This window comes from Eurypyga helias, unplaced genomic scaffold (assembly GCF_000690775.1).
Source record: "Eurypyga helias isolate BGI_N326 unplaced genomic scaffold, ASM69077v1 scaffold12061, whole genome shotgun sequence".
Lineage (NCBI taxonomy): Eukaryota > Metazoa > Chordata > Aves > Eurypygiformes > Eurypygidae > Eurypyga > Eurypyga helias.
In genome coordinates, this window is record NW_010231616.1 from 80,417 (window position 1) to 96,041 (window position 15,625).

The 15,625-nt window shown below is 43.2% G+C and overlaps 1 protein-coding gene across 1 annotated transcript in view; it reads left to right on the top strand.

Annotated features, from left to right (window-relative positions):
• Window positions 1–15,625, top strand: part of ADARB2 (adenosine deaminase, RNA-specific, B2 (non-functional)) — a 106,631-nt gene that overhangs the window by 71,594 nt on the left and 19,412 nt on the right. The window contains exon 6 of the mRNA XM_010161145.1: window positions 15,223–15,391. Within this exon, the coding sequence (XP_010159447.1) occupies window positions 15,223–15,391 (169 nt within the window). The remainder of the gene's footprint in view (window positions 1–15,222; window positions 15,392–15,625) is intronic.

Genomic DNA, 15,625 nt, shown 5'->3' on the forward strand with positions numbered 1-15,625 from the left:
CCCCAACAGTAAATAAATGTCTTGGGAAGGGTCCTCATGGTCTAAGAGATACTTGGAGCAATGCCCATGGCTGGACCAGAGGACCAAGTCACCAGCTGGGGATGCATAGACTTTTCTTACACCAAAACTGAGCTGTCCAGGCTGCAGCAGCTGGAGTCTGAGGCAGAGCAATGATATGATATGCTATGATATGATATGATACATGATATGAGACATCTGTAGTGTTGGTCAAAGTTCAGGCTCTCCAAATACCACCTGATTTTCCAGCGAATAATGCCAGGACCCTACAGGAAAGGATCCCTCCCAGGCCATCCTGCCTACATCAGATCAACCACATGGTCACTGCTTGGCAGATGCTCTAGATGGAGCCCACCAAGCCAGTCTTGGAATCCCTGGGTCCATACCATTTAAGCAGAAACATGGTTTTCCAGGGATTTCTCCTCTAGAGGTGATCCTACAAGTGAGGGAAACAAATCAGGTCTTGACCCAGTGTGTGTGCCACCCGGAGAGCTGCAGAGCTTGTTGTCTGTGAAGGGACATCCCATGATGTCACCTCACCACATGACCCAGCACTCTCATCTCATCATTCTCCCCAAACATGAATGTCCCTGCCATTGCCCTGCCTTGTGTACCCACTGCACCAGCTTTGCCCCTGCCTAGCCTCAGGAAATGCCCCCAACAAGGGACAGGAGACTGGAGTGGTCTGTGCCTTGTTATCACATGTGTCTGTCACTCCGTGATCCAATGCACAATGCACAAGGTTCACTCTTAGCTCTGCCCCTGGGTATTGCTTCTCATACATCCGTTTTACAGTGCTGTAATACCCATAGCACTGGTTGCTATACATAGTGCTGTACATATAATGAGAAATAGTCCTTGCCCCAACTACCTTGAATGTGAAGCAGGCAAGACGGAAGAATGGATGGAAGAGGAAGCATAGGCACAGGAATGTAAAATTAATCATCCAAGGTCAAACAACAACCTACCTTCCTCACAGGCAAATCCATCAGACGGTAGTTTCACTCCTGGTTCTTATTTGTACAAGTTATTTATTAATGATTAGGTATTATTCTCCCCAGACTGGAATCTTTTTGTCATGTGTGAAACAGCAGCTTACTGAGGCGAGAAAGCAGAATGCACCTATTCAAGAAGGAAATACACTTCCTTACCTGACATAATTTCTACATTCTGCTAGCAGGGTTTATAAAATGAAGAATATCAAGTAAATATTTACAAGGCAAACAGCAAATTGACAAATTCCTGGTGAAGTAACAAAATGAGAAGTCATAGCATCATCTTAAAAACAAAATTAAAAGCAGAAAAGGAAGTGCCTATGAAAATCAAAACCAGTGATTTTTGGCCTCGCACTTTGTGTCTATCAAGAGATATAAAAGGGCTTTATATATGGTTAAATATTTGGTTAAAGACCCTCATGTTTTCCAGAAGACAGGCTTCCTGGGGCAATCCTTACTTGGCATTGGAAGTGAAAGCACCAAAATCTGTAATTATTTTTAAAATGTGGTCCATTCTCAAGAATTACTAAAGGCTGTCAAGGGTGGATTCTGCTCTTTCATGTATGAGGAAGCTGGTGCTTTGGGCAGCTGACGGCCAGCGCTGCATATTGAGACGCAGCTGAATCCAGCCCTGGAGGTGAACTGTACTTGGATCATGGATTGCTTCAACAAACACGTAGACCTGCCAGCTGATGACGGAAGGCTTCTTTAGACAACAGTACAAACAGGAAGCTCTGTTCAAACACATAACAACCCAACACCTGACACTCATTGAGTAAACTTGTAGGTAGTCACAAATATCCTTTTCATGATGGTTATTACACCAGCTATTGTGCCAATGCAGAGGTTGAGGCAGAAAGGGTTGTGTGCCTCACACAAGGTGACACAATGATTCAGTAGCAGGACTTGAAGGGCACTACATCTGGTTTGTATTTCACGTTTTTAAGCAGATTTTGTCTTGTCTTTGTCTTGTGCTCTTAAAATAATTTAGCACTGTATAAAAAGCTATGTTGCCAAAAGCTGTCCTCCTGTGAGATAAGCGTTTCCTTTTAGCTCACATTATCCCAGAGACATCTGGGAAGATAAGTATTTTATAATGTTTATCATTCAGATCTTTTTTTTTTTTTTTTACTAAAGAAATAACCTTTCTTTCATCCAGTAATGACAAGAAACTCCAGATGAATGCTGTTTCATTTCTTAAACAACAAAGAAGCCTCTCCTAGAGCTAGCACAGCCATCAAACAGTACTGATTATTCTCTAAAGATGCATTAACATTTAAAAACTATGTCTCGCCATGTGGTTTCTGGTTTTGCGAAGGAACATGATAAGCCTTTATCAATATAGGGAGTGAGTAAAATCCACTTCTCAAATCTGCTTCCAAAAATTTCCTATTATCCACCGTGTCTTCCCAGCACCCTCAGGGAGGCCTCACATTTCCTTCTGATGAGCTTTGTTCTGGCAAGGGAGGAGGTAAGCTAGCATGCACTTGAAACCCAGTTTACTTCTTACAAGATAGTGCAGGGTACCAAGCTGGTGGCAGGTGTAGAAGTCTGACCTTACCATGGTTCATGTGAACTGCTGCAATGCAGAGGAGAGTCCAGGGAGCCCGCACCCATGGTTCATGCAGGAAAAAAAGAGATTAGAGGTAAAAAAGATAAAATTTCTCTTTGATTTGCAATGATACTCTTCTTGGATCAGAGGTGAGCTGACTTATTTGTTGATACATCCTTAGGAAGCTCTAAAAGAGAGGCAAAATCCAGCTGGAACAGGGGTGATCTGAGCATGGAAGGATTTTTTAACACTTTTTACGTTGCTGTAGATCAGGAGACTGGAAGAGCTTATGGGGGTATTCAAGTGAAGTTGAAACTTTGGGAGAGACAGGTACAATCCAAGAGGGTAGGGGAGGAGGCTGAGAGGAGATGAGCAGGAGCAGGTGACAGCAGGAGAGGAGACCAGCCGGTGTCAGGGGTGTTGCAGGAAATGCCAGAGAGGTTTCAGACAGTTAGAGGGTTTTTATGGGTTTGTCCTGGATCATTCTCTACAGCCAGTCTCCTTCTCAAGACTCATTCTCCAAGGTCACCCACAAGGTTGTAGCACAGCTATATGTGGAAGAGGCAGCATGTTCCCAGTTTCCTCACCACCTCTAAGTGCTCCTTCACACACTCAGCTTCTGCCCCTGTTTCAGTTCAGTGCTGTAGGCCTGGGAGCCTGGGACATCTTTCCTGGTGCCTTCTCCTTGTGTGTACATCTGAGCAAGGTATGCCTGGATTTCTGGCTTCTCCTGAGGGTAGTATCACAGCACCAAGTTAACATGGTTTTCCTGCAAGCGTTAAGGGGGCTGATGCTTTCCATTACAGAACACACACTTCAGCTCATGAGGTGGAGCCATGGGGGCAGCTAGCCCTGTAGTATTTGTTGCATATTTTACACCTTGCCCTGAATCTAGGGCAAACCATAGAATAATCAAGTCCTTGATTTTCTAAAGTGCCTTCCTAGCTAATTTAGGGCTTCTTGACTCTTTGGGCTTTTTCTTTTTTTTTTTTTTTTTTTTTTAAGAGTCTCTTGAAAAGCAAAATGGATTGCTTAAAAGTTTAAGCTAATAAATCCTCCACTTCTCCACTCCTCCTTCCCTGCCAGGATTTTACCTTATTGTCCAACTTGCTTCTAGAGATGCACTCTCTCTTTTTTACTACATGGATTGCCAGAGAGAGTCTGCCCCAGGGCTTGTTTCCATTTTTCTCCCCTGGGCTGCTTTTCTATCTCTTGCTAACATGCTGTATTGCCTTGTACCATTGACTCCTTGATAGCCCAGCTCCTGTTTTATCCCACGCTCCCTTTAGGTCTGAAACACACCATTGCATCTGCTCCACATGGGGTCTTCCTCCTGCTTGTCTATTAACCTACAGCTGTGCTGAAGCTCTCATGCACACATATTTGTCAGAGCTCTCATCTAAAAAGGATCCACTTGCAACCACGTGAGCCGAATCATTGCCTTGGTAGGTGATGTGATGGGGAGATGTGCACTGCAGTTTTCAGAGAAGTTGGGGAACTGAAGAGTACCTGGAAAGACAAGTTTGTGCTCCCTACTTCAAGGTGCTTTCATTGGGCAAATCTATCCTTTCTCTGCTTGTGACTCTGGCTGCTGGATTCTACATTCCATTCTCAGATATAATGTCCTCTGTTAACCCCTAAGCATTTCAAGTAGAACCATCTAAATAATTCAGTGATCTGAAAAGAAATTAGATTTCTGTAACTACAAGGAAACGCAGGTCCTAACAGACTGATATACTGCCCCTGTTACAAAAATTGAGGGTAACCATAGGTCATTCCTTGGACTTGGACACTGTTAGTTGTTTCTGTTTTGCAAGTGCTCCCAGGTATCATCTCGATTCCGTGTGACTGCTGGCCTGTTGCAGCTTGGGAAACCATACTGGAAATTTGTATCTAGTCGGTGCATGGAGCAGCTTCCTCGTAGGTTCTAAAGTGGATTTTATGCTGATGAATGGCCCATCTGTGCAACTGGGATGAAGGTGCATTATTTTTCTATTTTTCATATGACTGATCAGAACAATACCTTGGGGGACCTCAGAACAAAATTATCATAGAGAACCATGCCCAGAAGTAACACGAAAGAAAAAAATAATGCACGCAACTGTGTAGACTGTAGCACTGAACGCTGCCTCGGGAGAAATAATCCTAACACTGGATGAATTATTGTGGTCATAGGGATTGCTTTGTCATGGAAAGGATGCTGTAGAAATCGCAGACACAGCATGAGGCTGTTGGATTACTCCAGGGGCTAGGCAACTGGTTATTAAATAAAGTGAGGGGAAATTGTCCTTTTGCTTCATTAAGACTGGACAAAAGGCTTGGGTTTGGACTGTGGGTGCAGCACCCTTTGTCAGCCTACTTTGAGATAAAGTCATGTTGAAGCAATGGCCCCTTCCTGCATGTACCACTGACACAGCCTCTACTAACCCAAGTAAATACAGAGGAAATGCAAAGGCTTTCTATAGTTAGCTATAAACTGATCTGTCAAGGAGCTTACATCCCTCTGTGGTCAGTTAGCAGTCCAGTGTTGTATGTAATGGCCCTGTTTTCTAACTCAAACCTCCCAGACTGCCGAGGTGCTGTTTCAGAGTGTGAATGCTTTTACCCAAGTTAGCTGGGTAGGCAAAGCACGGTCACAGGACTGTGCTGTCTGGTTAGTGCTCTCCATCACTTACACACATCACCCATGGCTGAGAGCAGAGGTGAAGTGCGCATCTGTCCAAGATGAGCAAAGGTAACTGCAGAGCCCAGGTGTAGTGGTCCTCTCTCCTCCGAGGTCTGAGCAGTGGTCTGATTTAGCTCAGGGCTTCCCTGGTGTGGAGGCGGTGCTGCATTTAGCCAGTTCAAAGAATTCTCCCCAGCATCCAATATAAAGCTGTGCTGGGATGGTAGGGGAGCCTTCTTCTGCGGAAGGTGAGCAAAGGGATTACAGGAGAAGCAAGGGTGGCTGAGAGGGACCAGTGACACCTTTGGGACAGGATGGCCATAGTGAGAATGGGAAAGTTGCAGGAGGAGGGAGTCTGTGATGTTCAGCTTTGATGGTAGGAGTGGGGAAGAGACAGCAATGTAAGGCCTGTGAGGGGTGGAGGGACTCTGGAAAGCTTTGAGATGAGTGGAGCTCCTCTCCCTCTTCCAACGCACAGCACCCACATAGGACCTGCAGGCAATGGTTTGACCCACCTCCAGCACTGCAAGAAGCTTTTCCTCCCCCAGCATCTCCTACTCTCTCTCTCTGCTCTCCAGGGCTGCAGGGGAGACAGAGAAAGGAAACCTGAGGCTTTTCTGATGTTGTCTGTGGCAAAAGCTGCAAAAGCAACATCTGTTACATCTCCATGTTCAGATAGAAGCATTGCTCAGACAGAGCATCAATGCCAGTGGGTCTGCAAATATGTGATCTGGGAGTTCTGGCTGCTGGAAACCCCATTGGTTTTGGGAATCCAAAGAAGATATCTGATGCCCTACACAGTTTGCTGCGATAAACCTCTTGCCAATCTGAAGGGTCAGCTCTAGCCCCTAAATCTGACAGGGAAACTAGTGATGTCCAGGCTTGGGAAGAGCATGGTGAGACTGTGAAAGCACTCGTGGCTTTATTGTTGGTATTACCATGCTTGACCTCAGAATGCACCTCTGAAAGAGGCTTTTGTTTTGCTACACTGGAAGTCCTAAAGCTTTCAGTGCTAATTAAGCAACCTATGAAAGTTTGCTATTGCTTCATGTTTTGCTATTCATGTCCACCTTGCTGGGTAGTGAGGTGGTTAGTGGAGTTTTGCTGAAGCTGACTAGTAAATAACCACATTATGGAAAATTTACAGGTCTCAAAGCACTGACTGGCTGGAAAGAAATCAGAAACTGTCAGGCAAATTTTTGAAATAAAGTAGTTGTGTGAAATACAGGGATCACATCCTGTATTTTTCATGTCTCCTTGTCATCAGCACACTAACAAGAGGTAGGAAAAACCCTACTTCATTTCCTCCCATGCCTGATTCAGGGTGAGCTTTTTCATTCAAGGCCACTCTTAGACTCAAAGAAGAAGTTGAACCTGCATCTCCCAAGTCCTGGATCAGGGCTGCAGTGAATTCAGCATCAGCTGAGCTAGTTCCCTTTCTTCAGTGTCTCTTATAGAACTTTGTCAGAACTGATACATCATGAGAAAACTCTTTGGCTTTGACAATGCATTGAAAATGTCCCAGTTCCCTCTCCTTGTGATATTCTTGGCTGCTTTTGCTTATTTGGGTTTTGCTGTTTCAGGGGGAGTATTAAAGTAGAAAACAAGATTTTTTAGAAGGATGTGTCAGCGCAGTGTGTGTCTATCTGTGAAAAGAGAATATGCTGGAAACTATGGATTGCTCAAAGCCAGCATTGGCCACAGCTTTGAAAAGCTTTCATGTCAAGCAAAACGTGTTTGTTAGGATTCAGGAAAACAAGTTTCCACAGCTATAATCAGATCCTAATTTTAACAGAGTGCTTGAAGCGCCAAAGGGAATTGCACTGTATTTATTGATTCTGCTTTGTTATGGGTTTTTCTGCTTTGTAAAACACTGCATTTGGACACAATGTTCAGATGTGATAAAAAGGATACATTAATCAGCAAAAGGCCATGGCTGAGAAGCTTTAAGAATAGTAGTAGAAAATTTCACCAAGAAAAGCTGTTTGTCCCCAGATTTGTCCAGCCCGAGGAATAATAATTTCTGAAGTTCTCCAAGGTCCCCTGAAGCAGGGACAGAGACTACATGCCCCTGGACATGGCTGCCCCAGTTCCACCCCCAACATCCCATACCCTGCTAGAGGTATGTGCCTAATTACAGCACATAGTTTGGGTGGAACACACCAAACATAGTTGGGAAAAATCCCTCTGGGCAACAACTACACCCCCTGGGATCTAATTTGGTCTAATTTACCCTTCCACTGAGTGGGAGTCACAGGTGAAGTTCATGAGCAGAGTTTTATAAAGCCTGGCAGGCAATTCCAGGTCCAGTTAAGATCTCTGGGACTTCTGAAAGTGCTTAGACTCTGGGGGCATTTCTTAGAGTCTTATGAGGAGAGAAATCTGAAGACAGCTGCATAAGAGTGACAGCTTAATCCTAACCGTTACTCTACCTGTACTTCTCTAGCTGGCCTTGAGCAGCTCACCTTACTCTGGTCATTTCTATTTCCATACCTGTAAAATGGCAATAAAAGGTATCCAGCTGTCACAACTTTGAGAAAGGGCAATTAATACTCAGGGTAGGATATTAAAATGGAAAGCAGTATATAATCAAAGCATTATTATATCATTATTCAGAATAATTTAGTAATTACAATCCATAAATTTTTTAAGGCCAGTGGGGACTATTTCATGATGGAGATTGAATATCTCCAGTCAGAGACCGTAGGAGTTTACTCGGTAATTTCCACCTACAGCTCCAGAAGGTGAACTAGGGTATTTCTGGTGAAACAGCAAGAAACACAACCTCTCAAGGTTCATACCAATCACAGGGGGGTTGAGTATCTGTCAATATTACTGACAGATTTATTTTGTTTCTTCCTTATGGGGTTCATTTTCTGTTTTCATATTTTACTGACTTCTCTCACAACATTTTTCCTAAATCACTCTTGAAGATTTCTATTTCCAAACAACAAAAATCCCAAAGCCACATGAATAACAGCATGTTTTGTTGATAAAAGAAAGAGGGTTATGATGAATAACACATTTGCTTTATGTTTGCGTAAACTTTTTGATTTAAACATGGCAGGGGAGAGAGTTTTCACCAAATGGGCAATTCCAGTGATGCTGACAATTTTTCACAGAAGGTATATTTGGGAGATAAGGTCTAGCGTTAAGAGAAAACATTTTTCACTTAAAAAAAAAATAGGAAAAAGGTACAATGACACATAGTTTAGGACATAGATGAATAACTAGTCCCCACACTCCTCCGACCGATGGGACATCTCGCTCTCTGCACGCAGCTTCCAGCCACTGCCCTGGCTTTGCTCAGCCACTGACCCGACACCGGCAACAGCTGCCCACACGGTCAAAGATGAGCTGATTATTGCTGGAGACCAGCTAATGTGCCTCTGTGGCTGGTGGCAAGGCTCAGGAAGGCTTCAGAGGCGGAGTTTTCTCCCTCACACAGTTCACAGCTCTAGCGCAGTCCTTTGCCAGGTCTTTGCTCTGCAGGGGCAACCTCACTTCCAAAGCAACGGCATTGCACATCTTATTTTAGATGAGAGGAGCAATTAGTAATTAACAATAATAATCTTGAAGTTTGAGTTGTACTCTCCTTGATTGCCACATGCACAGAATCTTAATTCCACTGATAAATCTTGTGCTTTTGGCTTCAACATACTAATGCACTTCTACTGCAGAGCAGGCTGGAGTCCATAGCCTGGGTTTGTAGGTGGCATCAAGGATCTCCTCCATGCCTCACGCAGCACTGCTCATTCCTCATTGCCTGTAACAGTTATTTATAACTCTCAGAGGAAACGGTTCATGACTTTATGGCCAACAAATTGTTTTAAAGACAATTTTAACTAGTTACTCAGTAGTTCCTTACAGACATTAGAGAAAACTAGTTTCTAGGCTACATATTTTGATCTATTTTTCAGATTTTTTTTTTCGTCCCAAGGGGTTAAATCTTGCTGAGTGACCAGGGCTTACTTAGAAGTTAGCACAATGGCAAAATGGATTTCATGTGTTAGTGTTCTCCACTCTAACATTCTTATAAAGGTATTCTAGCACCTCTCCCTAGGATGAGCATTCAACACATTTCATATTATTCTACCAAAATAATAAAGAAATTTTGCAAAATGCTATGTCACCTGAACAGATGAAATTTTGCCCCTCAGTAATCATATATGAAGGTGTTTTGATGGAACAAAATTGAGTCTTTTCATTAAAACACTCAGTGATGAACTTTACTATGATGGAGTACCATTCTTACACCCCTCCTTCAGTTTCTATCTCTAACAACACAGCTCAAACCAAAAATCATCATTGAATAAATATGTACTTAAAACATATAAGGACAATTAACACAGTCATATCCTGTTCTTAAGGATTCAAACTTTTGAGTTTTTCACATCGCTGATTCTTTTTATGGATTAAACACCACATATTGATGGACTATGAATGGGAAAATTGTCTTTGCTTTCACACCTTGTCTGTACATCACTTGAAACTATTGACAGCAGAAAAAATATGGAAGAAGAAAGATTCAAAAATGTTATTTGTAGGTTAATGATGAGGAGAAAAAATAACACATCAAAGGTAACATCTTTTATCAGGTCATGGTATACCTGACTGCTGTCCAAAGCCAGCATTTCAGCCAGGAAAGGTGGAGGGAGGAGGGGAAAAAGGTAAAGAAGTTTAGTTTCAACTCTTAATTTCCATTCCACAAATTACAGATGTTCCAGGTTTTGTAACATTCTCAGATAAAGTATGTATTCAGTATTTTATTTGTTTACAGGGCGTATTGATACAATCCAAACCCCAGATCTGCACTGCATGGCTCTGGGAGTGAGCAGAAGAGCTCCCCTGGGACCACATTCAGATGAATAGGCCTTCTGACCTACATTTTAAAAACCTAAATTGACTTTAAAGGATTCAACCTGATGTACTTTTAACCTATGCAAGACAAGTGGTTGTGTTTCCTCCCAGGAAGGATGCATCCCTGCACTCCCCACAGAGGTAGCATCAAAGACCCTCAGACAAGACCACTGCTTGCACCTGTCTGGCCCTCGATGTGATGAATCCTGCCCTCAGAAGGCAGAATTCAGATTTGCAAGTTGTGAGGGGACCTATTATTTTTTTTTTTCTAAATGCAGTCTTCTTTCAGAATATCCCTAAAGTTTCTTGCTTTCAAAAGCTGGCCCACTGCATTTCAGTCTCACTCTCTGCTGGTCACTAAAGCACGACGCAGCAGATTTATTTGACCAGCCATCCTACCCAGCAAAGGAGACACAACCAAAGCGTTCAGTGTGTCATGATGCTCACTCCAACACTCCCAGAAATAGTAATATTGTACATTTATTCAGCATCTGCGTGAGGAAAGTGCATCTCTAATAACCATCAAAGTAGAAAAGCAGTCAGATGTTAACACTTCTCTTTCCACCCCTTTCAAACCACTCTAAGGAAGCTCTATAAACCATGCTGATGAATGGAGGGTCCAGCACTGAAAAAAATGCAAGAAAAGCTGTTTTATTCCTTCTTTCATGAGGAGAGAACAGCCTCCGCTGAAGCAGGGAAATAGAAAATGAACCTCTGAAGCAGTCATGCAAAATTTCAGACAGAGCCTTACTCGTGTGATTCTGTTTAATCACCATCCATTTCCTCTTCACTCTTCAACTAAATAATAAATATGGAGTGGCTTTTTTCATTACCATTTGAGCCAGAACTGGTCCTGGAGAAAATATGAAAATAAGGGATGAGCCTTGAAATCAGTGGGTTTCACTGATTTTAAATACAAGGCACCTGTGTAAATTTATAATCCAATAATTAATAATCCAGCGCCTTTTTATCTTAGGAACTCTCAGGAGTAATTTCCTCATCTGAGTGTAGCACACATCATAAATCCACTCCAAATGATTTTTAAATTTGTCCTTTCCAATTCCGGTTTGAATTGACATTTTGTTCTGGTTGAAGTGGCATCCTCAGACGCCTTCTCCCCTGCAATTAGCTGAGATTAAGCAGTTGGAGAACCAGTACAGCAAAGATCAGAAATGCTCATAGTCACTGATGCTTTGATCATACTGAACAGCAGAACAGCAGTAGGCTGTAGTTTGTGACTTTAAGTTGCATAAATAAATATATTTCCGAAACGGCTTTAAAATGATCCGTAGCAGGCTGTGCCAGCAAGTGGACTGCATTTTTTACTGCTGGCAAGCAGCTTATGTGCTAGAGCCCGTCTGCAGCTTCAGTGCAAAACACACAGAGCCTCATCTTTCTCTTTGTTCAATATTTATATCTTCCTGAGCTACTTAATGACATGCTAAAAAAGATCTAAGTGCGTTCCAGTTGCAGATCTGGATTTATTTAATCATTGTCAATCTGAAAGTATTCAGAGCTTTGGGTTATTAGTATTTTATATAATGCTACGGATCATCTTTTGGAGCATGTGTGCTGGCTATCCCAGTAATGTGAGCAGCCTGAGACAGGCAGTACAGCACAGGGTTTTAGTCACACCCTATCTGTTAAATTTAATAGCAGTTGAGCAGCTAAAACTCCTTATCAGTGCTGTGGAAGTGTATCCCAGGGTGAGCGTACGCTGGCCACAGCTGCCTGAATCCTGTCAGCTAATGCCGTCTGCTTGGCTGCACCCTGGGCAGAGCGCAGAGTACGGGGAGCAAAGTTTGACACGTGGGCTGAGTTAATAGGAGCATTTGGAAACTGAGACGTACTGTGCACTTGCAACACACTTCCTAAATGCTTTTTAAAACTTTAGTATTCTGGTACTTGAAGACCAGGGCTGAGATGCTACAGTAACAACCAGACGAGGAATACTTTGGCCTTTGTGCTTCATCCCGTTCTGAGTGGAACTGAGAACATCAAATGGAAAAATTAAAAAATTAAATCAGCAGACCCCCCAAACTCACAGAAATTGTTAGCCTATGCTTTAAATTCCCCAAGTGCTCAGCAGTTGTTTACAGGGCTGATGCTTTTACTTCCCCTGAACTGTCTCCTTATCTCTGTCAGCACATTGTGGGATGCTCTGTCCCTCACTAGGTAATATTTACATCGTGGAATCAAAGTCACATAAATGGTGGGCTGCTCATTTGGTCATGCAGTCATCAAAATTCCCTAGCAGTTATATGTTCCTTTGCATGTGTGCAAAACGTAGGCATATCAACATGGTGAATGGCATGAAAAAGAAAGGAGTTTAGGAGACCAACACATCTACAGGAAAGGGCCAGAGTGGGACCTGAGAAAGTGAGAAAAATGTAGAGAGAGATGGGAAATGTGGAGAGAAAGATGTAGCAAGAGAAAATATTCTTTAAAAAAAAAAAAAAAAAAGCTGGAGAAAGAAACACTAAAAATTAGTTTTGTCCTGGGGGATTTCCAGCAGGTGGACTCCTGTGGTAGATCATTATTGAAAACATAGCATCTGTTTTTCATAAATAGTTTTTGAGCAGTACCTTTAAATGAATTTGCAGAAAAGGAAGCATCATTATCTTCATTATACCTGCGGGAAAGCTTAAGAAAAGAGAACCGATTTGCCTAAAGTCAGACTTTCTACCAGCCGAAACAGCAAGAGTCTCTTGAGTCACTCTTCACTGCTTTCCTGGCAGAGTTCTAGCTCTGCCGTGCCATCAGTTCTCAGTGTGTGCAGACTAAGGCAAAGTGGGTTTGTTATACGTTTCTCGCTGTTGCTCAGCCAGATGTGTTTGCTAAGCAGAAGTGATCACTTTCTCCTTTTATTGTCCAAATTTCATGGTCCCTTCCCCAGGACTCTGTGGTTTAATAATAAAAAATGCTGCTCACCACTGCTTGAAGTTTTTAAAAATGAGTTTCGCCACAGAGTCCCAAGAAAAATATGGACCAGTTCCCAGATAGCTAATCCCATCCAAAGAGCATCCTCTGAACAATACTGCAGGAGGCATCCCAGACAAGAGGGGTGTACAAAGGATAAGCATACATGGCCGTGAAAACGCTTTCCCGACAGTGTTGGAAGAGCCCAGCAATTTGAGGGGAGAGGGATCTGAGACATTTCTGAGACTTTGGCATTTTTGCTTATTGAATTATTTATTTGTCCATTGGCTCTTCCCAGTTTCCCTCAGAACTGAAGTTTGAGAAGCCACAATACTCCAGTTGGTGGTTGCTGCAGTGTGAGTTTGTGAGGTGCTCTGTGACATCTGGGCACAAGGACACACCACGCCCCACAGAGGGACACAGCTGCTGATGGGGATGGCAGTGCAATAACCACTGTCCCCCAAACTCAGATCCTGGAGCAGCACAAACAATCCCTACAAATCCCTATTTGCAAACATTTCAGATATGATGGAGGCTGGTTTTGGGTGGGAATCAGTTTTGACCATGGCCAACCAATCCAACAGATACCTGGGTCCAGCCCACTGCTGAGACACACACACACACACACACACACACCTTATATTTTAAAGCAGCAGGAAGGAAGTGAAGAGGCAGTGGTCGGTGGGGGCCAGTCTGCTGGCAGGTCACAGCTGACTCTGCTGTTCTACATGTGTTTGCTGCCTCTGTTAATCCCAGTGGGCTGAAGCAATTTATTTTCCATTCCCTTTTTGTAAACCATCCATTGGCAGCAGCCAAAGTCAATCAGTTGTTTCCACTGGAGCTTGCAGCACAGACAACCGTCATGTTAAGCAAAGAGTAAAAAAACGACTGAGGGAGAGAACGGGCGGCTGGGGAGCATGCACAGAGCCAGCTGCTTGCAGCCGGAGGTTCGATCAGCCCCGCAACCTGTGACACCTCCGTGTTACTCGGTGCCAGCAACCCGGGCAGCCCCATAGCCTGCTGAGGGCTGAGGAGCATCACCTTCACAAGCAGAAGCCTTCTGGTCCAGTTGAGGGGCAGGCCAGGGAAAAATACACTGGGTAGCTGGAAATACAGGCAAAAGGCTCATCACTATAGAAGCAGAGCTCCTTTTCCTTGAAAACAAAAGTTGTCATCTACCATCTTTTGTTGTTTTCCTTTGAGCTGAAGAGAAACTGTGAAGATCTGCTTCACAGAGAAGGTGTCCTACAGCGAAACACTCCGAGGGTAAAACGGTGAGCAGCCCCAGAAGCTTTCCCTGTTGTCCCAACCTAAATACCCAGGTGTAAAGTAGCAGTACAAAGAGGGTAAGAGTGATTTTTGATAATGCACTGTAGACTTTCTCTTTTCATAAAAATGAAGGTGAAGTACTTTAGAAATGTCATTATCTTCTCCAGTTACTGCGTATTTGCAGAACTCGGTTAAATTCATTGGAGCGCAGCACAAGTGCGTTACCTGCTTGCCCTAAACCACCCCAAAGGCAGCTGCCTTACACTCAGATATATAATATCACTGAGGTGACGGATGGTAATTGCACAGAAGATATCAGTATGACACAAGGTAGTAGTGTACCTCATTTTAGAGAGACTATAGAGGGAATTCAAGCAAGCAATTAGTAACTACCAAGTTTTGATTTGCTTTTGATCCAGAGTTTAAAACTTCAGTTTTTGAGAATTTTCAGTGAGATTTCATGATAACAAACCAGAACTTCAGTTCTGAAAATATTCAGAAAAGGCTACTGAATATAGGGTCTTGGACTGGACTGCATCATGCAGTCTTTGACAACACTCACTGAACCAAGGTTTTCCGAATATTCCCCTGACACAGCTCAGTCCTATAAGCATGGAGTAAAACCATGAAACTGTCCTGTTTCTTTAAAAGAAACAGAGCACCTCTGTTCTTTTCAAATATAGAAGGGAATGGGAATGGGAACATGAGCTCAGCCTGTGCTGTGTGAAAGTTTTGATTGATGTGAAAAGACAACTGTGCTAGGGAGCACATACTTTTCTTCATTGTCCTGCTTTCTTGGGCTGTAATCTCATCTAATTTTGCATCTAGTTGAAAGGACCTTCACAAGTGGCTCTGCAAATGCAAGTTATGGCATCAACACAGCCTCTCAGCCTTTCTTTCTAAAGACATTTAATTGTTGACTCTCTTGTGTTTATTTTCCCCAGTGAATAGCAGCAAGCACATAGTGAGAAAATACCGTGGGCACCTCCGAACAAAGATTGAGTCTGGAGAAGGAACCATACCCCTCCGGTGCCATAATGCAGCTCAGACGTGGGACGGCGTGTTGCTGGGAGAGCAGCTCATCACCATGTCCTGTACGGACAAAATCGCCAGGTACTCGATGTATATACATCACAAAACTCCTTGCATGTGGAAATGAAGTTTGGTGCCACAGAGGACCATGGCTGTTGGTGGGGAATAACTAGCAGGTGCTGACAAACCCTGTGGAAACAAAGGCCTTCTTTGTATGCAAAAACAGACCATATAAATAGGATGGAATGTAAATAGGACATTTTCCCAAATTCTCCATGGGTCGTTAGTTGCTTTTTACAGTGTGACAAAAATATG